Source organism: Branchiostoma lanceolatum, chromosome 15 (assembly GCF_035083965.1).
Source record: "Branchiostoma lanceolatum isolate klBraLanc5 chromosome 15, klBraLanc5.hap2, whole genome shotgun sequence".
NCBI classification, from domain to species: domain Eukaryota; kingdom Metazoa; phylum Chordata; class Leptocardii; order Amphioxiformes; family Branchiostomatidae; genus Branchiostoma; species Branchiostoma lanceolatum.
Genome location: NC_089736.1, coordinates 9,899,412 through 9,921,747, shown reverse-complemented (window position 1 = coordinate 9,921,747; position 22,336 = coordinate 9,899,412). Strand labels below are relative to the sequence as shown.

General features: G+C 40.1%; 1 protein-coding gene across 4 annotated transcripts; it reads right to left on the bottom strand.

Annotated features, from left to right (window-relative positions):
* Positions 1 to 24: 24 nt before the first annotated feature.
* LOC136449281 (trichohyalin-like) lies at positions 25 to 21,498 on the bottom strand. Of its 4 annotated transcripts, none has more exons than XM_066449249.1 (29): positions 21,097 to 21,498; positions 18,393 to 18,506; positions 17,291 to 17,638; positions 16,871 to 17,027; positions 16,237 to 16,422; positions 15,656 to 15,825; positions 15,158 to 15,289; positions 14,593 to 14,770; positions 13,573 to 13,765; positions 13,198 to 13,324; positions 12,862 to 13,021; positions 11,873 to 12,532; positions 11,540 to 11,665; positions 10,805 to 10,942; positions 10,280 to 10,420; positions 9,874 to 10,011; positions 9,246 to 9,467; positions 8,733 to 8,887; positions 7,902 to 8,145; positions 7,192 to 7,356; positions 6,241 to 6,633; positions 5,431 to 5,552; positions 4,381 to 4,477; positions 3,814 to 3,975; positions 3,220 to 3,357; positions 2,396 to 2,532; positions 1,584 to 1,816; positions 856 to 1,028; positions 25 to 559 (listed from the first exon to the last, which is right to left on the bottom strand). In XM_066449249.1, the coding sequence occupies exons 1-29, from the start codon at positions 21,187 to 21,189 to the stop codon at positions 162 to 164; spliced, it is 5,700 nt and encodes a 1,899-aa protein (XP_066305346.1). In that variant the 5' UTR covers positions 21,190 to 21,498; the 3' UTR covers positions 25 to 161. The 4 variants fall into 4 exon arrangements, with proteins under 4 accessions (XP_066305346.1, XP_066305348.1, XP_066305350.1 ...); XM_066449251.1 differs by having other exon boundaries at positions 10,805 to 10,939; XM_066449253.1 differs by lacking the exon at positions 6,241 to 6,633.
* Between the last annotated feature and the right edge of the window lie 838 nt (positions 21,499 to 22,336).

The following is a 22,336-nucleotide window of genomic DNA, read 5'->3' as shown; positions in this document are numbered from 1 at the left end:
AACTCTTTCAGTCTTCCAGCTTCGTTTTCCATAATACTACATATGAGTATATTTGCCCATACACTGCTACCAGTGGTTCAATTAAAAGCCAAGTTTTGGAAGACTAAAATCTTCTTGAGAGTCATGAATTAAAATCTAGCATATAGGAGAGCCATATCATTCTAGCCATTGACATCCTTGTCTCCCTCCTCTGTTGGGAACTGAAGCCCCAAGAGTTGCAGAAGTTCATAGTAAGAGAAGGTAAATGCTGGGTTGAGGTTATGTCCATGTTCCAAGTTGCTAGATTCTGAGGCTAGTCCTCTCTGAAACTTCAGCTTCTCCTCCAAGAGGGCCCGTTCCTTGGCCATCCGCTCCGCAAGAAGTCTGGCCTCCTCCATTCGTATTCTTGCCTCTTCTTCTTCTCGGAGTCTTCTCTCCTCTTCTTCAGCCCGTCTTTTTTCTTCTTCTTCTCTCTTCTGTCGTTCGTACTCAAGGCGTTCGGCTTCCTCCATTTGGGCCATCTTCTCTTCTTCTTCTAATCGTCTCTCTTCCTCTTCCCTTGCTTTTTCAGCTGCAATTTCTGTATCAAGCAAAGACAAGGGCGGGTGCAGTTTTTAGTTCCCTCCTCACATTTTCTACCATCATGATAAAATTGACAGAAAAGTACTACACGTAACTGTAACAGTACATCGAAGCAAGAAGTACACACTCAGACAGTGAACAATCATACCGTACATGTATATCCCAATCTAAAGACTACATTGACATATTCCAGCAGCATGCAAAGCAGATGAGCAACAATAAGCTGGGCTTGGAACCCTTGTCTAAAAGCTGGGGTTGCAACTGAAAAAGAAAAAGAAAAGAGATCTGACTTACCGGCTTTGCGTTGTTCTTCCTCCTTCTTCTTGCGCTGCATCTCGGCCATCATGCGGCGGTACTCGTCCTGCTGTCTGCGCTCTCTCTCCAGCCGTGCGATCTCCGCCTGTCGCCTCTTCTCCTCCTCATCAGCCTGCTTCTTCTTCTCTTCCTCCATCTGTTCTTTCCTCCTCCTTTAATAGAAAAAAGAATGTATCAGACAGGAAATTTATTGATGAGGTGTATGTCTAAGAATGCTTCCGGAAGATCATACAAAAGTCACATCTCAAATACTGAAGTTAGCAATCAAGTCAAGCAAAACGTTGGTCCTTCTAACCACAGTAAAGAAAACTGAAGTACTGATTCAGAAGTAGTATGGCCATCTGTCATGTTCATTGGGACTAGTCAAAACTATCATGCAAGGAATTGTGCAGGGAAGAAGAAAGAGGGGTAGGCAACTAAAAATATGGAAGGATGATTTCAGAGAATGGACAGACATTACATTAAGTGAAACATCAAGAACTGAAATCCGAGAAGTGCGGAAAAAACTGTTTGTAGATCTTCTGTGGCGCCCCAACGGTCAAATAGTAAGACTACGGGATAGATGAGATTATCTAGAAATACTTAGAGACTAAACCCTGAGATCCAAAATGCTGCAATTTTTTTTTATGCTACTCTGGATTCTTTAAAAATGCTTTGATCAATCTATATATTCTTAGAACGTCTTTTTAATGCAAAAACAAACGTACTTGTGCTCTTCATCTCTCCTCATCCTTTCATCTGCCAGTTCTTGCTTCATTCGTTCCTGCCGTTCAATCTCTTCTTGTTCCCTTCTCTTCTGGTCTTCTCTCTCCTTCCGCTTTCTCTCCACTTCTTCCTTCCGTTTCTGAGCGGCCGCAGCTCTGGCAGCCTCTCTCTGGGCCCGCTTCTCACGAGCAGCCGCCTTCGCCGCTTCAGCAGCCTCCTCATCTACACCATGGTCCTGTGGGAAGGAAAAATAACAACCATTTACTATATAATAGAAATTATGGAATTTGATTTTTTTAATGTAATTTTGTTGCTATTTACATTAATTGGCACCATAAGATTAACTCATAAAATCATAATCATACCACTGATTAAGCACTGAAAGGCATTTTATCGTAAAAGTGTGTTCTCAGTTTAGTAACCAAGGATATATAGATACTGTGTGTATATACATTGTATGCATACATGTAAAATCAAGATGTTTTATACATGTTGTCAGGAGCAGTGCTCATTTCAGTGGACTTATTCAACAGGTGTACTAGGTATGAAAAATATTTCTAAGAATAAACATGATGTACAATATAGAATACAAAGTCTACCACAAGTTATTATCAACTTTGTGATACAAAAGTTTGGAATAAAGTTGTAAAATGTATGAAATCAAACTGCTACTTATTTCCTTCTAGTTGTATGGCATTCTGAAGGCATTGGTTTCCTGTAATCCATTTTATCTGAGATCAATAAAAGAATGACTCTTAAAGACAATCTGTACAGCTTCTTGAGGGTTCTGGCTGAACTTAAGACTTTCCCTTACCCCTTCCGCACTCTCTGTGCCTTCACTCTTGGTGGAGGGAGGAGCGTTGACTGTGCTGAACGGTAGCGGCTGGACCAGGGCAGGGGTCGCTGTCTTCTCTGGGGAGGCTCGAGATGGGGTGGCTGACGGTACAGAAGCTGTACAATAAAAGATAATTGACTTAATGACAGTTTATACTACTGATTCTTAATGTCAGTTATAAGCAGCACATATGCAGAACGTAAGCGTTTAAGGTCATGTTCATGTATTCAGGGTTAATACTAGTATCTCGTATATAGTTGCGTCCAAAAAGATATCTTATGCAATGGCCGTTACTCTGATGCAACGTTGACCAAAAATACAAAAGAGACAACTGTTCTAGCGATTCACGGGAATACTGCACAAGGTCAAACCTATATGGTGTAATAGGTTTGGATAGCGGGCTATATACATGTACCTTATGGGCATTACGTTCTGCCAACATGCTGTCATACTAGCTATTATTTTTATCAATGGTGTCAGAGCCTGAACTTTGTACAGTATCAGTCAACAAACCTTGTCTCGTAAATGATTGCTTGATCAAATCTGATACATGTCATGCCAGGAAGAATAGACTTTTCCGCATCATATGTTTGCATTTAGAAATATCATATTTCTGTGAAAATTGCATGATTATATATAGTCTATAGCATTTTGATTAGAAAGTAGAAAGACATGATTCTATACAAACCGTTTTTACTGTAAAACTAAAGGTTCTGAAGGAAAGACAAGTTACTGTACTGGGCTACAAGCCCCAAATTGATGTGTAGAATTTCATGAAGCTCAAAATTGATGGATTTACTCACCTTTAGTGGGAGATTCTGATGGCGTTTCTTCCTCCTCTTCTGGCTCAGGTTCTGGTTCAGACTCAGGTTCAGGTTCGGGCTCTTCTGGCTCCGGGGTCGGTGACCTGACAATCTCTTCCTCTGGTGCAGGGGCCTCTTCTATTAAATATTCAGTAATGTTCCAACTTTTAGCAAACAATCAGAGTGGCTGACTCACAAAATATCTACATAGACCAACCACTGTACACGATACAATATATATTAGTAGTACAGTATTAGTAAGCTAATATCCTTGCTACATTGTATGCCATTGAAAGAGTATGGATTTACTTCAATCTATTAAACATCATAATTCAATGGTTAAAGTCCTTTCTACACCTTACTGTGTCTAGGGTATAGTGCCCATCTCTATTTCTATAGCCCTTGTGCCACACAGTTGTTCAAGCCCTACAGCTTTGGCTTTGAAAAATGTTTCCCTAGTGGGTTTACTGCATAACTATTAATAGTACAAGACTATGAATACAACACTATATCATAAAACCATATTCATATATACTAAGAACTGTGTGCATATGGTTTGTTGCAAAACACCAATTTAGTATTGCATGATCATACCTTCTGGAGCTGCCTGCTCTTCGGGCTTCTTTTCTTTTTCTTTCTTTCCTTTCTTCTTGCCTCCTTTCTTGGCCGCAGGTGCTTTGGCAGCTTTGGGTACAGCTTCTTTCTTAGGAAGGACAGGGAGTGGCTCTTCTGCCTTCACTTCTGTCTTGGGTTGTCCTGTAAAACAAAACGCACAGTGTTAACAACAATGTTTAATTTTCTAAAACGTTTTTAATGGATTTGATATACTAAGAAGAATTCCACAGAACAAAGCTCTGAGACTGTACATGTAAAATTTTTGCAGTGGTTTAATGTTTGAAGTTTTCACACTGACCATTCACTGCAAACTTAACACCACTGTGAAAAAATGCTTGTTTTTCTTTGCTTTCTACCCGGCTACCGCCATATTTCAACCGCGACCTGAAAACCACCATGAACACTCCATTCTTTCTCTTCCACGAAATTAAATCCCCACAAACTTAAAGGTATTTACAGTGATTCACAGCAACTTTGAGTTTCCTAAAAATTCAGGGATCACTATTGTTATACACTTGACAACAAAGAACATTACTAAAAACTTACCAATGACGAATGTTGGCCTATCCTCCAGTGAAGAATGGCTCTTTGTACTTTTCCCACTCTTGGCCGAACCCTTGGCTGATTTTGCTGGTTTCTCAGACTTTTCAAAGCAGAAAAAAATTATCATGTTAAAACAATATACACATGTCATTGAAATACAATTTTGTGAGGAGTAACTGGAATTATCAAAGGATGAACTTTAAAAAAAAGGACAGCCCTTGTCCATCCTTTTTACCCATCTCGTCCTCTTTTGCTTTGATAATGATCCTAAAATTAAACAAATTCTGTAATTTTCATCAACTGTTTCTCTTATATTTCAAAGTTGTGCAGAAAGTTTGCAATGCAAATAATGTTTTTGGACAGTGCAGAAAATGTCAACAGTGCAGAATGATTTGATAAACAGAAGTGACAAAAATTTGTGTTTGAATCAAGTGCACTGTAACTTGTTGTATTTCATCTGTAAAAGAAATGCCCTCTCTAGTAGATAATCTGTATTCTGTACATTCAAACACCTTTTAGACAGTGCTTAGAGTAACCTTCTCCCTGCTACCTAACTCTGTAACCAATTGAAAATGGGGTGCCAAATGGCTACTTCAGTGTGCTGAAGGTTAATGAACGGTACCAACAGTGAGGTGCTCACCACTTGGAAATCACTTTAAGTGCAAGCATATCATACAAAATATGATTGTTTTGAAATATCTCATACCATAATAACATCACAGGCAGCATGCATGTCATACCAGTCTGATTGACAGTTAGTGAATAAAATGTTCGTTAGTATGGAATGGATACCATTGGACACCATGACTTCTTTACTTTCTAATAGCTTTGTGTATCAGAGAAAACCTTATCCTCATCTTTCTTTACTGATTTTAATGGGAATTTATAGTACATTTTGAATCATTATTGTTAGAACGTCTTTAAAAGTCATTGTCAGTTCCAACAGGTTAGTTAAGATATTATTTCTGCACAGCCCCGACATTGAACTTAACTTAATACAGTTGTCGACATTCTTTAACAACTTTCTTAAAGTGAAAGTAAGACATAGCATACCGGAGGTTCTGGTGTTTCTTCCTTTGGTGGTTCAGGTTCTTCTTTTGCAACTTCTTTAACAGGTGACTTGGCCTTCTTCTTCTTCTTAGATTCCTTTTCCTTTGGAGCTTTTTCTGCCTTTGCTAAAAACACAATCAAAATTTGATTTAGTGAAATTTCTTGGACATTAAAGTTTGCTTCTGTCTAAGACAGAAGGTGAGTTAAAGAGACATACAAATGTAGATGAAATGACAACAAAGAAAAAAGGTTAATACATGTACCATGTGAAACGTTGTGTAAATATAAGTGGGAAACAATTAGTTAATCATATTAGATTTGAGCATAAAGTATGTTAACAATTAGATGAAGTTTAAAACATCCTGCTATGGTTAATCCCAATCTACTGTAACCTGAAACAGTCATAAATGCATGGTTAATTGGGTAAAAGACCACAACACAGTCAAACACCTGTTAAAGTCAAAGAGTGTTAATTGCTTTGTCAATTGTTCCAATCATGTGATGATTGGCAAAATGTTAGGTAGCCAGGACTAGTGGAAAACACCAGTGCAGAGACTGGGTACACAAAACTGCCTTCTAGAAACTTCTGAACTCTTTTCACAGGGTGTTGCATAAGTTTGTGAGAAGTTGAAATGTCAGTACATATATAACAAGCATGTTGTAGAAGTGGTGTTTTTGGAAATGGATACTTTTGCAACACACTGTGAGTGGAATCATACCTGACTCTCCAAACGTATGGAAGTCAGCAAAGCTTTTGAAAGAATTAAAGGCAGATATGTGCACCCTCCCCACATGGGTTATATTTTCTACTACCTGGGCTTTCTTTCTCCTTCGCAGCTGTTTTTTCCTCCTTCACTTCCTCTTTCTTAGGCGCTGGCTCTTCCTTTGCAACAACTTTCTCCTTCTTTTCTTTGGCAGGCTTTGGCGTCTCTACTTTCTTGGGTGGCTCAGCCTTCTTTGGTGTTTCGACCTTCTTTGGCGCTTCTTCCTTTTTAGGTGGTGGTTTAACATCCTTTTTCGTATCGGTCACAGGGACAGGGGGGACTCGAGCTTCTTCTTTTTCCTCTTTCTCTGGTGCATCGGCTTTGCCATAGTTTGTGACGTCAGGCTTGAGAGGTTCTCTTGGTTTAGCAGCTGGTTTTGGAGCTGGTTTAGCAGCTTTTGGAGCAGCAGAAACAGCAGAAGTAGCAGCTATACTTGGCTTGCCTGCTCCAAATAGAAGTAAGTCAAAATCAAATGTGAAACTTTGAAAAGAAAGTTTGTAACTACTATAATTGTACATGTGTCAGGCCATGTTGATTTGATTATATGGATGACATCCTCTGGGAACCCAAGAAATTATGCGAGTGTGGGAATAAAAAAAGAGTTTGACAAAAAAAAAAGTTTCCCTGATTATAAAATCTACGGGGTCAGGAAAGTTGATGGTATAACGAATAATAGATTCTTCATTTCACTTTTTTTTACAATCTACGGCATGTATCAAATCATTTTGCAGCTGTTTTGTATGATTTACAGTATAGTCGTAAACTTGTTTTTTCTTTGGAAACGGACGAAAATTGATGCGCTCGCGGATGTCATCTATACCCGTTCGGTATAATCAAATCAACATGGTCTCAGGGTAAAGACTCAGATAAGGTAGAATCGCGATTCTACCGGTATAGAGATCCCGATCTGTTCTACAAAATACATAATTATGTTCTACAAAAGTTTATTAATATCAAATCATTGGTCACTAAACATGAATGGTACAAAGAGTTTACTTACTTGACAGTTCACTGGCTTTTGACGATCGTCTGGACCGGATGATGTTTTTCCCCGTCGCCTCGTCTCGGACGATCTCAATGTCTTCAGGAGTCAGCGACTCATTCTGGAGCTGCTGCAGAGTGTCGGCGTCAACTTCAAAGTCCTGTCCTTCCATTCCAAGAAGAGCTATAGGAAGAAAAACACAATCACATAATCAGACTCTGAGGAAAAAGACAGCCTTTGCTTTATTTTTGTGTCAAACTTTATGAAATTGTGGATTTTGTTTTACCTCAGATTATAACGGTACCCCTGTTTCCAAGCATGCTAGATTATGTTTGGGATTCTCTAACTTGAATGAGTTTTCTGCACTGTTTAAAACAGGAAACAATTCAAGGTTTTGGAGACATAATATTCGCATCAATGGAATGAAAATGCTACCAGTATATGTCAGTATCATTTCGGATGGTGATGTAAAGCTGGCAGCCCAGTGTATTTCGGAGCTTCGGGCATATGCATCAAACCTCTGCACATTGATGAACCAAACACACTTATCAAGAAGAGTTAGGTGTGCTTGGCTAAATGCGCAAGACGTATATAGCAAAGCCACCTTGAACTACATGTACTAACTATCAAAAAAGCGTTGTGCTTCCTCCTCCTCATTTGTCTTGTAGTATAAATGGAATTAATGTTTCACCAATATCATTTCATACATTGCCAGTATTATTTCATACCTGCTTGTTTCCTCATCTCCCGAGCAATGGCTACCAGTGGTCCCGCCGAACGGCTCATCTTCTGACTCAGCTGGCCGGCCTCAGGAAGAGGTCCAAGAACGTCGACCTCTATCTCGTTCCCCTCGCCGTCGTGTACCATTTCCTTCCCCCGCTGTTTGGGCTGCGGGTCGGCCGACCGTGCACGCGGTGGGAGGTCCTCTAGCCTCACCATGTCGTCAACCTCTCGCCACAATCTAGCAGCAACCTGGTAGAAAAGATGTACCGTTGGGTTTGAATTGTTGTGGAAGGGAAACACTAAATTACACTTGTTTATAAAAAGCACTGTGCCTGGATCCCATTTAATGTCATCGTGATGTACTTGACTTAAAGTAAGATTACTGTCGTGAATATTAAAAACAACAAAAACAAGTGCATGTACATTGATTGTACATAGGGGTTGTATGAAAATCTGTGTTGTCTACAACTGTAAGTTATTCTTAACAATCTTGTACCTTAACCTCTATTTTTTACCACAAAAAGGTGCTACAGTCAAACCTGGCACAGGCAACCACCTCCAGTCACAAGCCACATTAAAACAGCCCCGTTTTTTTACATACTAGTTAACCCCGCCCTGTCCTGAAAAACCACCTGTCCCAACAACCATTTTTCCTCAGTCCAGTCTTGCTGAATCCAGGTTTTACTGTATCACACACCTCTGTAACAATGGAACCATCCCCATCAACATACCTGCAGAAATTCCACCGCTGACACCAGTTATAATCATGTAGCAAAGTTGTTCAGCAACAACCAAGTGGCTACACAACTATTATATAGAAAAGGCACAGTACTTACCAGAGCGTCTGTGCCGAGGTCTCTCCCCGTTCCTTGTTTCTGCAGAACGGCAGCGGCGATTGCTGCGGCGTGCTCACGCAGCGACTTCTGGGAGGCTGCCAGCGACCCCTGCGATTCCCTGTCGCTCCCTTCTTTCGCCATGGCAGGCCAGTCTTCTGAAAGAGGTTCATGAAAGGATTATTGATTAAGCATCTTTCCAATGTCAGATTTTTAAACCTGATTATGCAGAATGTTAACTTTTCGAAGTGCAACAATATAAAACCATGAACTATATGCAATGTTAGATTGCATACATGTGAACCACAAACATAGTAATAAACAGTCAACATCAAAACTTTGTTGTGACAATTTTGCATGATACATCGATAAAGGTTAGACATCCAGGTAATAAGATACGCCAGATAGCAGTTGATTCAAGCAACCAAACATGATTTTGGAAACTGTTTCAAGAAGCATCCACTACTCTCAATATAATTTACAAAATGAAGTATGATTTTTTTTTCTGTGATTTACCTTCTTCCTCTTCCTCATCTTCTTCTCCCTCATCCTCTATAGGAGCGAGACTTGGAGCATTGCTGGCCAGGTTAGGGTTGCTCACGGAGCTCTTCACAGAGCCCTTCTGGGAACGGGACTCCTTGTCTTCCTCCGATTTCTGCGACTTCGAGTCATCTGACTTCACGCTACGAGCCGAGAGAAAGGCGGAGGCATCGAAGTCGCCACCCGTAACGTCGATTTCTATGGAGAAGACACAAGACAGTTATTAGTGAAAGTAATAGTGAAAGTGATCTCAAACCAGTTTAGCTCACTGAAGAGCTATTCTTACACAGTGACTGGTCATGACAGAGAAGACAGATGCTATGTACAGTATATACAGGTTCATTGTACTGGGGAAATTCCCCTAGCTCTTTTTGACAAGCACAATGAACAGTGGACTATGGCTTAACGGCTCGTCCTAAGGACTGCAACCCTTTCCAGTAGGGTGTATGTCGGGTGAGCGACACAAACTATAATAATTGTCTTCTTGGTCTAGAGGCAAGATCGTTAACCACTGGACTACACATGCAACTAGCACTTAAGTTGCAATAACAAAATTCCCCAAGGGGTATTTACATATCCATGTTGCATAAAGTATCTAACGTACCTTGTCTTTTGGAATAGCCATAGATCTTAGACGCTCTTTGGGATCCCAAGGAGGGGCCAGACGCCACAGACCGGATCTCAGCTGGCTCTTCCTCTCCTTCAGACATGTGACCAGAGTCTTCCGACATACGATCATCCTCTATACATGGGGAAGGAAACAGTTCTATTAGTTGAAAACATACAAATTTGAATAGCTTATAGGATTCTGAGTATCACAGTCAAGCAGATGTAACTTACAAATGTCTTTAGACTTACAGTACCTTGTGTCATTTAATGGTTATTGACAATATCATCTATGTGTTGTATAAAGTTTTCAAATGCCAAATGGATGCCAATATGAATAGTAATTACAGTATTGAAGTTAATGTAAGGAAAGATAATGAGATTTGCAAAGTTGCCATTTTTACCTCTTTCCTCTTCAGGCTGTTGTGATCTTCCAGAATCAGAGGCAGCTTTAACGGATCCTCCCACACTGACCACCTCCCCCCCAGGTGCAACAATGATGCTCCCCCGCTGACTACCCCGCTGACTACTGGTCTCACTACCAACTGTCAAGAAAGAGAAGAAAATGTTTGATAACCTTGTATTGAAAGAACTATAAACTTTAAAACATCATAAGGAGCAACACTTCTGAGTATGATTATGAAGAGTTACTTGCCATTTTCACAAAAAGAATTATGATGAAGATGCATGCACCAATACATAGTTTCTTTCAATATTGAACCTGTATAAAACATGATTCAGCGGTAACTTTATGTGCTGCATTTCAATTGATACATCATCGTCAATAAAGAAATATCACACTGTTCCTCATATACTATTTACAGATGTTACACTGACTTTAATCTTAACTTCATGCAAAGATATGCTGAGAAGGAAAAGTTTTTACATATTTCAATACAATAAGATTTACAACAAAAGGAGAGACCTACCATCTTTCTTCTTATCCGATCGCCCACTAAACTTGGCTGCCCGACTGCTTCTCTGACTGCCCCTCATGGACTGGTGCACATGGGACGGGGGAGCGCTCAGGCTTTCCTGGCTACTCTTTACACTTGCTGCATCTCCTCCTGTGAAATCAAAGTTAACATGTTGTACAAATCACAGCATATTTAACACACATCGTTGAGACTTCATTTAAGCTGCCGTGAATGACATGAAACAACATCAAAAACTGCAGATGATAAAGATTTTATAGAATATATTTGAACATGACCAAAAAGATAGATAGTAGGTACATTCCAAAAGCCATAGTTTAGCTAGCCTCCGTTGCAATCCTTCCCACTAGCGATTTTTCAACTTATCGGGTCCAGGTTCTTGGTGTATCTGCTTGAGGCCCCGTATCTGCTTGGGATCCTGTTACCGCTGTGATCCTGTGACCGCTGTGTGGATACACCCCCACCCCTCAAGAACCTTGACCCGATAAGTTGAAAAATCGCTAGTTGGAAGGACTGCAACAGAGGCTATAGTTAATAGCTACATGTCCAAGGTACTTTGAAATTTGAAGTTTCCTCGAAAATGGCAAGTCTATCTAAGGAAAGGTAACCTGCAGCTTTATGATAATATATGGTATTCTGCAACCAGACTCAGACCAGCAAGAGATTCTGTTTTTTAAGAATCCTGTTTAGAACTGTACAATCGTCAAAAAGAACTGAATGATAACATACCCCCTCCACTGCCGTCGCCTATACTCTTCACCACCAGGCTCCTGTTACTCTTCTCACTGCCGGAGACACTGACACCAGCCACACTGCCCGACCCTCTTCTCTTTCTCCCATCTCCCACTGACTCCGCTAAAGAAACAAAATCATATGCAAGAAACAAACTGTCAGATCATGTATGATCATGTGTGATCACATAAATCTGTGACAGTTTTACTTTTAAAAAGTTACTAAATACATATAGTTATTGTATCACAATAAACAAGGAAACTGTGCTCAAAATGCAACTTTTTCAAAAGTGTACTTTCTTCTAAACAGAACTCAAGGTCTTGTCTTTACCTGCCAAATTTGCCAAGTTTTCTCCAAGGCTTGCTTGTGACGGCTGCTTCTGTGGTTTGGGTTTTGGTGCTGCTGTTTTCTGTTCTGCCCCTCTTGGGGTAATTCCACCTCCTTTGGGAGGAAGTGTCTTTTTTGCCTCCTTCTTAGGTGGTACAGTGTCCTCTGCAGTTGGGGGAGGGGCTTCGATCTTCTCTACTCTTTCTCTCTTGGGAGTTGGAACTTTTCCGATGACAAATTTTTCCACTTTCTTCCCAGAGGAAGATGCCTTGGACGCTGGAGTCTCCTTCCCTTGAGGAATTGATTTGGGCTTGGGTGTCACAACAACAGACATTCGTTCTTCCATTCTTTCTTCCATCTCTTCTTCCTCCTCCTCTTCATACTCTTCATCATCTTCTTCTTCTACATCTATTTCATCTTCCTCATCCTCCTGTTCTTCTTCCTCTTCTGGCTCTTCCTCTACTACTTCCCCTATTTTACTACTAAGGGAGGATCGAGCTGAAGACTTGGAACGTTTGCTGGATTGTTTCTCGGATTGTCTCTCGGACTGTTTCTCCACCGCGGCAGCCATTTTCTCTTCCTCTTCCGCACGGCGAAGGATCTCCTCTTCGTCCATCTGTACCCAACCGTGTTCATCATCGTCAAGGGACTCATCTGTAGTGCCTGTGGGTTGGACAAATCATCGATTAGATTAGATGATACATACTATTGTAGAGTGGAATCCATTGTCACCAAGTACAGTAGGGGAATCATTGCCAGATAGTTTTAAAGAACAATTACAGCTAGATAAAAGCATTATGTGAAAGGTTGCTCAGTGTAATATAACCAGCTGCTGCTGTGCTGCATGCCTACAAAGCTGGTGTGTTACGCCAAAGGGCAGTTAAAACGGCTATATTGATACAGGTACATCTAGGAAACTTATGGAAAAGTCAGGCTAAAACATTCTTCCTTTCTAAAACCATACAATCTTTATTAGTATAATTGTTACTCACTTTGCCATGGTTCAAATCCAGTTGTTGCCATGGTGGCTCTAATCTCAGGGCGCTCCTGCAGGGGGGTGCCCTTCTGGGGGGTGCCCCCTCCGAGGTGGTGCAGGGGGGTTGGTGGTTCCATTGTGATGGTAGGAAGTTTCTCTGGCGCCTTGTCTGACACCTATCATTTGCAATTAATATACAAGATCATTGAAATGCAATTTAAACTACAGTTATTGTTACAATTGATATAAAATCAATACGATGTTAAGACATTGTCAGACACAATCCCATATTGCAATCAATCCTAGTTTATTCATTAACACAAATCTGCTAATGATTGGAAAAGGAACTGACCTCTCTTGTAGATCTGATGTCCAAACTGCCCCTCTTTATGCCCACTTTGATGGGAGGGAGGTTGGGCACACTCGATATCTCACTCTGTACTTCTGCCACATCACCTTGCAAAACATCTGTATGATACCTGGGAAAAATAACACAAAGTAACAAGTTAGCACAAATCAAGATTATAGTCAAGAAAAAGTTGGGTATGATTTGAAGTACTATTTAAATCTGACGTATCATTTATCTATTTATTGGTTTGGCTGTTGCTATTACAAAGGGCTAGCCCTGCTGACAAAGACAAGACATAACAATAGAATTTTGACATGGACAGCATAACGAGCTATAACAATATTCAGTACATGTACACAAAAACATGTCATGACTCACCCAGTGTCACTTTGCTTGGCCAGCCTGTCCTTGGCTATAGGTGGCAGTATGGGCGGAAGGGTTCCTTCAAAAGTGGTGCTAGAGTACTGCCTTGAGGGAGTGGCTCTGCTGTGGTCTCGTGTGGAGAGGCTTGGTATGCTATGCCAGGTCTCCCTGCCAGGCTGGGTAGATGCAATGGACGCTCTTCTCACGGCTAAAATATCAAACAGAACTTGTTCAGAAGACATTCAAAGTGCAATTATTATAGTATTCATTATCCTGATTTGTTATGATTTTGTAAGGGCTCCCTTAGAAATATGGTACTTAGTTAACTGAAGGGACCACCCTAAATATTCATAAATAAATAGATAAATAGAATTATTTGATATCACTGAATTGAACTTTGAAGCAATCTGTAAATCAAGATCATTCAAAACAGTCAGAAATACACAATTTTCAGTTCCTTCTAAGCAATATCAAGCACTTACAATGTAGCCATAAACCCTTATAACTGGTGTCAGCGGTGGGATTGCTGCAAGTATGTTGCTGGGGAGGGTTCCATTGTTACAGAGGGTGTGATAAGTCAAGCCTGGATTCAGCAACCACTCAATGGACTGGGAAAAACGGTTGAGGACAGGCGGTTGCTCAGGACCAGTGGTTGTTTGTGACAGGGTGGGGTTAATCATGTAAGAATGGAAGGGACTGTTCTTATGTGGCTTGTGACTGGGGATGGTTGCCTGTGCCAGGAGGTTGCCCGACCAGGTTTGACTGCAAATGACTACAAAATTGAGCAACACAAACTTACTGGTTTCTGAAGTGAGTCTGCTACTCTTCAGCAACAACCTCCAGTCCCAATCCACATAAAAACAGTCCCTTCCATTCTTACAAAGTTAAACCAACGCTGTCCTCAACAACCAGTTTTCCTCAGTTCATTGAGTGGTTGCCGAATCCAGGTTTGACTCTATGTTGCTGGGGATGGTTCCTTTGTGACAGGAGGATGTGATACATGTATGACTACAAAATTGAGTAATACAAACTCACTGGTTTCCGATGTGAGTCCACTTCCCTTCAACATCCCTGTGTAGTACTTGGCATGGGAAGGGTTCCCCTCCGCACGCTCCGTTTCCGGTATGTCTAAGGTCAGGACGCTGGCGCGGCGCTGGTAGTGAGGGAACGTGGGAGCAGGTCTGCTGGGCGGTTTGGTGGACGTGACAAGGGACTGAAAAAAACATGGGAATGAATGTCGTCAATGGTTGAAATTTGTAAAAATCATTCAATTAAACACCAAATTAATGCATTTTCCATACCATTGTGAATTTTTCCAATTGTACTATTTATGATTTTAATTTTTAAAAATTGCAATAAAATGTAATAAAAAAACTTGTGGAAAAACATAAAATTCTGACTGATAGTTACAATATTAGCATGAAAGTTCATTCTGTGTTGGTAAAGGACATTATGAAAGAAGACTTATCTAATATTGTATTTGGGTCCCAATTTTTCTGAGTGTTGGTCATATAAAGTTTTGTCTTCTTTCAAAATAGTTGAAATGTTAACATTTTGGCATTTCCAGCACTACTGCAAGTAAGAATTTCTACGTTTTTACCTCGATGGCCCTCCTCATGTCCACTTGTGTTGTAGATTCATCATCCTTCTCCTCAAACATAGCTTCTTGCTCCTCCCCCTCACGACTGGAGAGTTGATGTGCGTATGCAGTAGCTAGCAGCTCTGTAAGAACCTAAAACCACAAAGAAATATAAATGTATATATCAAGCAATAGTATCAACCAAATTGCCACCAAAGTCTAACCCTTCAAGTGTGCCATTGTAGACTATGTTACCTTAGACTTAAATCTTTGCTATATACCAAATTAGCAAAGCTCCAGCACTGATGCAATACTGTACACTACCAATTGAAAACTGACAGTCACATTACAGTATATTTCAGTAGTCACCGTACAGTATCATTTTAGTACTGTAGCTTTGCTAGTCGTATGCACCTACATGTAAGTTTAAAGTCCAAGTGTATTACACCCATCACTGTTAAAACTGTTATTTGACTGCTGACCTTAGTACTGAATCAGATGTTATTTTTCTGTAGATACCTCATGTTTTTCCCCTAGTCTGAGCTCGTTGTATGGCAGTTCCTTTAAGGCCCCGTCCTCGTGTACTACAGTCTTGATCTGTCCGAAGGGGCTGGGGTGGTGGGGAGGGGACACTGGGCCTACAACAGACTCCTGGTCCACTTCCATGGCTGAATCTGGGGTTCCACGACCTGAAAATCATTCACAGGATATTGTAAATTAAAGTTGATAACAATGCAAGCCTAATTTGTCTTTTACATGAAATTATCAGCAGCATAAATACAAACCTGGCAGAAGGAAGTTTAAACACATCATAACTTGCCTGAATATGTGTAAACTTTACCACACAGTTCTTACGTCGATTACGGTTAGACAATAAGATACTCAAGCAACTGGATAAAATTTGGAAACGATAAGACATTTCAGACAGTATCTGCTGACCAGTCACTGACAAAAGACAGTAGATGCTGTCTGAAACTTCTGATCATTTCCGAATTTCATCCAGTTGCTTCAGTACATATAACTGTTACCTTTTGATTGTACATATTGTATAATATTATGCACGTAAAGATCTAACTATGATAAGAAGGGTTGGCACCCACCAGAATCAATCATGTCAGGTTTAACTCTGTAGAACTCGTAGTTGCCGAAGTTTCCGGGAGACTGCATCATGTTACGGTTGAGACGGTACGGTGGAGGGATGTACGACAGGTTCTCGTAGCGCCGCTTGGTGTTCAGACTGTGTCCGAAGGGGTTTTCTCTGTACAGAGTCTTGTCAGATACCCTCCCTAAGAGAAAACAAGAAAACAGGGTGTTTGATTAATTTTTGTTTGTTTGTTTATTCAATTGAGAAGCTCAAATCAGCATGCAGGTCACTTTTCATTGAGGTCATGAGGGAAGAAATAGGAGTCAGACAAAATATAACAGAGAGACGGTAAGGCTACACCATTTTGATTTCTTGGAATTTAAAAAAGATGCTAGATTGGAAAATCAACAGGAAAACAGAATCTCATAGGAAAGTTTGTACTTTGGTGCACACAATTTCAGGGAGCGAACAGGGTCAGGTACAAGTTTTCACCCCCAGCCTTCTGTTTTCATGATTTTTTTTTCCTAAATTTAAAAAACAAATCCGTTAACCAAGAAATTAAATTGGTGTGGCCTTAACACTGAATAAAAGAAAGTAAGTCTATTTTCAAAATTTGTAATTTCAATATGGAACATATAAAAGCACAATACCTGATGATTTTAATTTGTTGAGCATGCTGTCGTCCCAGAGTCTAGACCAGTTAGAGATGTATCGTTTTGCCGAGAACCCCGGCCGCACCTTTCGCGCCCACAGATCTTTTTGTCGATGGTGCATGAATTTGAGATACAACTCTTCATTGGAATTAGTCTGGAGGGAAAACAAAACATCTGTTATAGATTTGGACAAAACTTTTCTTAGATATCAAATCCTTCAACATTATACACAAGTTAAAATACTTTTTTATGTTGCTTGATTGATAATTAAAACAATTCAAAGGTAGTAAAGGCAAGTGTAACATTTCCTTCTTATGACACACAATGATAGCAGCTAATGTTTATATATTGATTCTAAAAAAACAATGATTAGATCAACATTTACATTCAAAATATGACTCTGTACTATTGACTTACCGCCTTGCCATACTGTAGAATTGCTTTGCTGAGATCACTGATATTCTTTAGCTGGAAGGATTCTTCCGTCTCAGAAAGTCTTCTGAATTGCCGAGCCCTTCTTTTCCTCTTCTCCACCTTGCCTTCATGTGTCTTGTGCGCTAAGTCCTCAGAATACAGTAACAACGGCCCTTTCCTTGTGCTAAATGTGTGTGGTAAATTAAGGGGACTGGAGACGCGTTCCGTATGGGCTGTTGTCGCCCCACGGACCGACTTGGTGTGATGGGTTCCGCGAGAAAGCTGACGGCTCTCGATGGGCGGCAGGAAAAACTGATTCCGCGGTTCTTCTGATGGAATGTTGAAATAGTCCTGTATGGGCAAATGGAGGAACTGTTTTAGGACATGAAGTATGATTGTAATAGTAAACATTTGGGATAGGAAATGAAATATATCAGTTGCATAATACATGTACAAGGGCTATTCCATTTCCTCTTTTGACTCACCTCTTCCCTTTTCTTTCCTGTTACAACATTTTCAAGTGCACTGGTCAATCTGTTTGATCTCACAAAAAAGGATTGTAGTCACCCTCAATACTTTTTAATAGAATAGACCTCTCCAATCTATACTCAGACTCTATAAGATAAGAAGCATACCACCACCACTATAGTGCTGCCACCAACCACCATCACCTAACTAAATAACAGTGCAGGAAAAAATTCTCTATACATGTACTAAGTCTATTAATATGGCATGCCTTGTAAAAAGGTTCATACAGTCCTCTAATAGAAGCCTGCATGGATTCTAAAAGAGGATGTACTTGAGGGAAAGAGTTGAGAAAATTCTTTAATCCAGATTCACTTGACATATTCTCTAGAATATTCCATTTGAAAACTTCAAGAAGGAGTTGGTCCAAAATTTTGATAGAATTAGTCAACGTAGTAATAATCCAAAGTGGTAAAAGTTAAAGTTTTCAAATGGTATTCATTCCTAGAGATGCACGCATCTGGATAAAAGAGTTTCCCCAATAACATACATGTATGTATGTATTAGTTAGAACTACTGTTAGTAAGTGTTTTTCTAGTCTCATGCCATGCCCAGTGATCAAGCAAGGGGGGGTAAAAACCATGTCTAGGGATCCAAGCGGGTAGGAGTGGCTGGTCTTGTGCTTGGAGGCTTTCCATTTCCTCTTGCGGTGCTTGTGGCGTACTTTGAATTGTGGGAACATATTATAGTAGTCCTGGTAGCGATAAAAAGAAATGCCAAATTCTTATACACCTTTCAGCACAGCAAAAAAGTTATGATGCAACCAAAACAAAAGAAAACCCTGAAAAGAGGAAATCTTGCGACAGCCACAAACTCTGAAAAGCAACCTTGTTAGGTAAGAATCAAGATAACATTGAGCATTTTCATTCATGTATCAAGCATGTAGATATTGTCTTAAAATTTGTGTTTTACTTCATAAAACCTTGGCAACAATGTCTTTTACATTTGTTATAGAAAATTCTTTTGTAAGGGAAAGTTTTCGACTGTTCCCATCAGATTTAAAGCTTATAACATTGTTTGGTGTGTTGCAATTTTATGCAACAAATCTAAGCAGGCTTAAGCTTAGTAACGTATTAAAGGGATCTGCGCAGTGACTCAACAGTTATGCTACAGTAACATAGCACCAACAAGTCGAAGACACGTATACCATGTACATTGTGTATGGGCTACCAATCAAAGTTACTGGTTAACCAAGATTTCATTCCAAATTGGATGGACACCCTAGAAGCTTAAATCCATGGAAAGATTTGAATAGGCCAGCGAAAGCCATACTATAGAAATTGGCACCTTTCTTTCCACTCAGAGTCATACAGTTTATTCATGCCTGCCGTATGTAAACAATCGACAATGGCCGTCCGTGTCATACGATACCACCTACGGAGTCACGCTCCGTGCAAACACACAAAACAGGTGGCAGTGGAGCGTGTAAATAAAAAGGAGAAAAGACGCTTATGTTCTGGCTCTTTCTTTTACACCTTTGGGTCAAAACACTAAACTTGTTTCGTGCCATTTGCTAAGCGGATTAGAATGTCTCGAAATAACGAGATTTAGAGTGTGATCCTCCTAATTTTAGCCCTAAAAGAGATACACGCTGTTTGCCCTGTAACATAGCAACGAACATGTCAATTACATTAGCAACGTCTGTCGTCAGCAAATAAGGCCAACATGGCCTCCTTTTTTCTTTCAAGGCATATAGGTTAATTAACTGCACTCTTTTGCTCATGAAACTGGTAGAATGGAATGAAATTAGGTTTACATGGCCAAACAAATGAGAGGATGAAAAAGACAATGGACAGAAAGTAATAGTTTAACTAGAAAAACACTGCGGATTGCAAGGTATTTTGCTCACGTATGGGCTGACGCCTGGAGTTGTTTTGTCTAGGGTCAACCACTTATACCTGCATAGAAGTCACACAATGAGCATTTTCTCTCAAAACAGACTAAAAGTGAGAGGCCTTTCTTTTGCTCAAACACCTAGAACTGTTGCTGAATTCCTTGCATTCTCTGTAAAATGAGGTTACGACAAGACATGATTACTAATGAGAACACATTGCCGCAAATAAAACTGCTTGATCGAATTGCCCCGTGAAAGTTGCGGGGGAGAATTTGCCAATCACGATATGCATGGCCAACCACATATAATGGGGTCGCTGCAACTTGAACAGGTGTGCCTTGTGCACGAAATCTTTTCCATTTCACACTCGGGGGATAATGTGTTTGACCAGCTACCTGGGCTTTGAGCCCCGCACACTCGAGTACACTTCTCTGTGCCACGGCCTTTATATTTATAGCCACTTCAAATCCATTAGTCTTGACAGTTTTCGCAAGGCATTGAAAAAATGCAAACAGTTATGGTTCATAAAAATGATGGGGGAAAATTAGGCGACAGCTTTAGAATTACTGTTGATATATAAAGGCTTGCAACAAGACATGCAGCTAAAACTGTTTTGTTGTTGTTGTTTTTGGTTGCCGTTTGCACAAACCTTTTTCTTACCGCATCCACGTTTTTTTCTGATTTTGTTACTGCTTGCAGATTGATACTGAACGTGTAACTGTTTAGTCATGGCTCAAAATATTTTTAGGACTGTTTTGGACTTACGATTCTTCACTGCTTGAACTAAAGCAATGTTTTTCAAATTTTATTTGGCTTTGAATAGATCCAACTTTCATATCAAAATGCTGTAAGATTTTAACCGCACAATGTTACCCATGGTATCTTGTATTCTAATTCTATCATTTCACCTACAACAGTTCTGATTTTTGTATGTAACAACTTCTGAATGTATGATAGGGGTATTATGGTTTTTATATATCATTTACACCATCTCTACCTTGTAAATCCTGTTTGCTGTTGTTTGGAACAATAAAAACAAACAGCAAGATAAAACAATAAATCTGGATCAAGCTTAAATATACATTATTATGATTGTGCAGACCACAAGTGTTATGATTCCCACACTACTCTGAACTTGTCGACAAAATAAACATAGCCTCGCCATGTCTAAATATTCTCTGTATTAATGTCAATATGTAACTTCCGTTCCTGTGATTTTAGTGGCCTGAAAAAAATGGTGCTACAGACGATGTTTTGATTTTCAGGTCTAGGTTTATATTATTTCCACATATTTTCTTGCACCAGCCTTATCTTTAAAATGTAAACTATGTGGTAAATCTATAAAAACACGAGTTGGATATCAGGAAAGTTCTAGACTTTGCTAAAAAATCTTAGGAGTCGAGAAAATTCTGAACATAAAGCACGGAACTTTATCACGATTTTTACTCACCTCTGGTTCCAGAAAGACGTCAACTTTTTCCTGGCCGTTCCCGGAGACCTGGCCGATCCCGCGGCTCAGTAGGGACAAGTTCAGGTTCGACATTTCGTCAGGAATTGCGAGGAAAGTCTGAGGAAAAATCGTTCAGCGGCGTCAGACAGCGTCCATCTTGGATGTCCAACAGGCTGCCGATCGAGCTTCTTGGGACGTCCCGTGTCGGAATTTACCCCAGAAAATCGCTATATTTCCTCACAAGTCGAAATTCCTTGCACCAGGCAGTACCCAAACATCTTAACTGTCCTAAAATATACCTAAAGGGGTGCAATTTTGAAGAATTCTACGCCAAAACGATAAAAATGTTGGTCCTATCTGGACGCTCACCGCACTACCCTTCGATACTCAGTCGCCATGATGTTTCCAATGGTTGCCAGGGTGTCATGTGACCTAAATCGCGTCCTTTGATTGGCGGAAAGTTGATAACACCTGTCCCGAGGCGTTGAAACACACCTGAGTAAGCCAATTGTACCGGCGATTCGTCATTGTCCTAGATAATTGCCATGTGTTTGTCATTACCTGCCATAAATATGCCAAAATATTTGTTTTCTTTGCCACCGCCTTGCCAATGTTGGTGGGAGGCCATATTTTCTGTGGAATCGTTCATCGCAAAACTGGGAAACCGTGAAGATTTTGCCGCATTAGAAAGACCTGCTTATCATTATGGGATTACCAAAGTGCTACTTAACTCTAATCCCATTTCATTCTTTTTTGTTACGTTTCTTTTATCCACTTATACACTTAGCACGTTCATTTAATACACTTATATGCTCAAAAGAACACCTGACAAAGTTATAACCTGTTAACCGTATTTACGTTTGGGATGTTGACAAAATAAAGATGCATTTAAATGGGTGTTGATGTTTTTCGGTCGTCTTGAAAAGGATGTGTGGGAACATTTCAAGTGAGGTATTTTGTTTGTCTTCATAATCATTGTGTTTTGGAATAAAACCCATCAAACAATATTGCGGCAACAGAGAGCTTCGGACGTTTCGCATTCCTTTGATTTTTACATGATTTAAAAACGGCATCCACAGTCACACTTTGAAGTTCATCACCTTGACTTTTAAGTATATATTATAATGCACTACGTCGTGATTGGTTTGAGAAAAATCAGTTCACGTATTTCTGGACGCCGTTCCTTAATATTTCATGTAGATACAAAAGGACAAATCTTCGGACAATACACCGCATTCTT

What these genes read in the sequence shown, in the direction of transcription:
- LOC136449281 (XM_066449249.1), bottom strand. Translation starts at nt 21,189, where the DNA reads ATGTCGAACCTGAACTTGTCCCTACTGAGCCGCGGGATCGGCCAGGTC. An exon ending in ACATGAGGAGGGCCATCGAG is followed by an intron (nt 14,771 to 15,157) that starts GTAAAAACGTAG and finishes TGTTTTTTTCAG; the next exon opens with TCCCTTGTCACGTCCACCAA. An exon ending in TGGACTCACATCGGAAACCA is followed by an intron (nt 13,766 to 14,592) that starts GTGAGTTTGTAT and finishes TTGATATTTTAG; the next exon opens with CCGTGAGAAGAGCGTCCATT.